The sequence below is a fragment of the Brassica oleracea genome, chromosome C9 (genome assembly GCF_000695525.1).
Source record: "Brassica oleracea var. oleracea cultivar TO1000 chromosome C9, BOL, whole genome shotgun sequence".
Classification (NCBI taxonomy): domain Eukaryota; kingdom Viridiplantae; phylum Streptophyta; class Magnoliopsida; order Brassicales; family Brassicaceae; genus Brassica; species Brassica oleracea.
This window is the reverse complement of record NC_027756.1, coordinates 38,908,105-38,909,042: the sequence shown is the minus strand read 5'-3', so window position 1 is coordinate 38,909,042 and position 938 is coordinate 38,908,105. Positions and strand designations below refer to the sequence as shown.

Here is a 938-nt window from a genome sequence, read left to right as displayed (position 1 = left end):
ATATCGATGGTTGCTCCAACAGTAGCCATGAATGTCCTTCCAAATATCAAAGGCATCTCATGATCCTTGTTCATCTCAACAACTTGAAACACAACAGGAACAATGCATTCCCCTACTTGAACATGAAGGCTGCAGATGGTTCCATATGGGACTGCTCTGGAAGAGTTTGCAAAGGTCAGGGTCAGCTGAGAATGCTCAACATCAGCAATACCCAAATCGTCTACAATAGCCTTTGAGACGAGATTCACACAAGAACCAGAGTCACAAAGAGCGTCCTTGAAGGTTGTTCCTGCGATGGAACATGGGAAAATAAACTTTCCATGATCATCAACCTTAAGCAATACCTTCAGTGCTGGTGTAGACAGAGCTTTGGCATAGAGGACCTTGATCTCCTCTTGAGTCTCTCTACAGTTTCTAAAAAACTTGAGCAATGGACGAATCTGCAGAGCATCTTCAAATGCAAGTTCTTTAGGAAGCCTTCTCACCATCTTGTTAAAACCTATCAGCTGCTCTTCACTAATGGGATCCATCAGATGTCTAGGTGGAATTGGATAGGGAACCTTGGGAACATAGACTCGAGATGGTGGAGTCTCAGCAGGTTCGCTAGGAGCAGTCACTCCAGAGCTAGCAGACTGCTCTGCTCTCTCTTCTGCGCCTGGAGCAGTCTCAGCGAACGACTGCTCTATTGCATTACAGTGCTCAGTCCTAGGATTTTTATCAGTTCTTTCAGGGAGCGTCTCTTGTTGCCTCTTGACACTCTCAACTGTTTGAGCAAGCTAAACATCGATCTTTCTTATATGGATCGCAAGATTGTCATACTTGTTATCCAGCTCAGTGAACATGTTGCCCATCTTGGTCTCTATTTCTGTGGTTACCTGATTCAACGCCTTAGCCTGAACCTGCTGACCCTGCAACAGCTGTTGCATCATCATACCCAG

The 938-nt window shown here is 45.3% G+C and overlaps 1 protein-coding gene across 1 annotated transcript in view; it reads right to left on the bottom strand.

Moving 5' to 3' along the window:
- LOC106314972 overlaps nt 1-929 on the bottom strand; it is a 7,423-nt gene extending 6,494 nt beyond the window's left edge. Inside the window, exons 1-2 of the mRNA XM_013752763.1 lie at nt 876-929; nt 21-776 (exon numbers count right to left, since the gene is read on the bottom strand). Coding sequence (XP_013608217.1) covers nt 21-776; nt 876-929 — 810 coding nt within the window. The remainder of the gene's footprint in view (nt 1-20; nt 777-875) is intronic.
- Nucleotides 930-938: the final 9 nt, after the last annotated feature.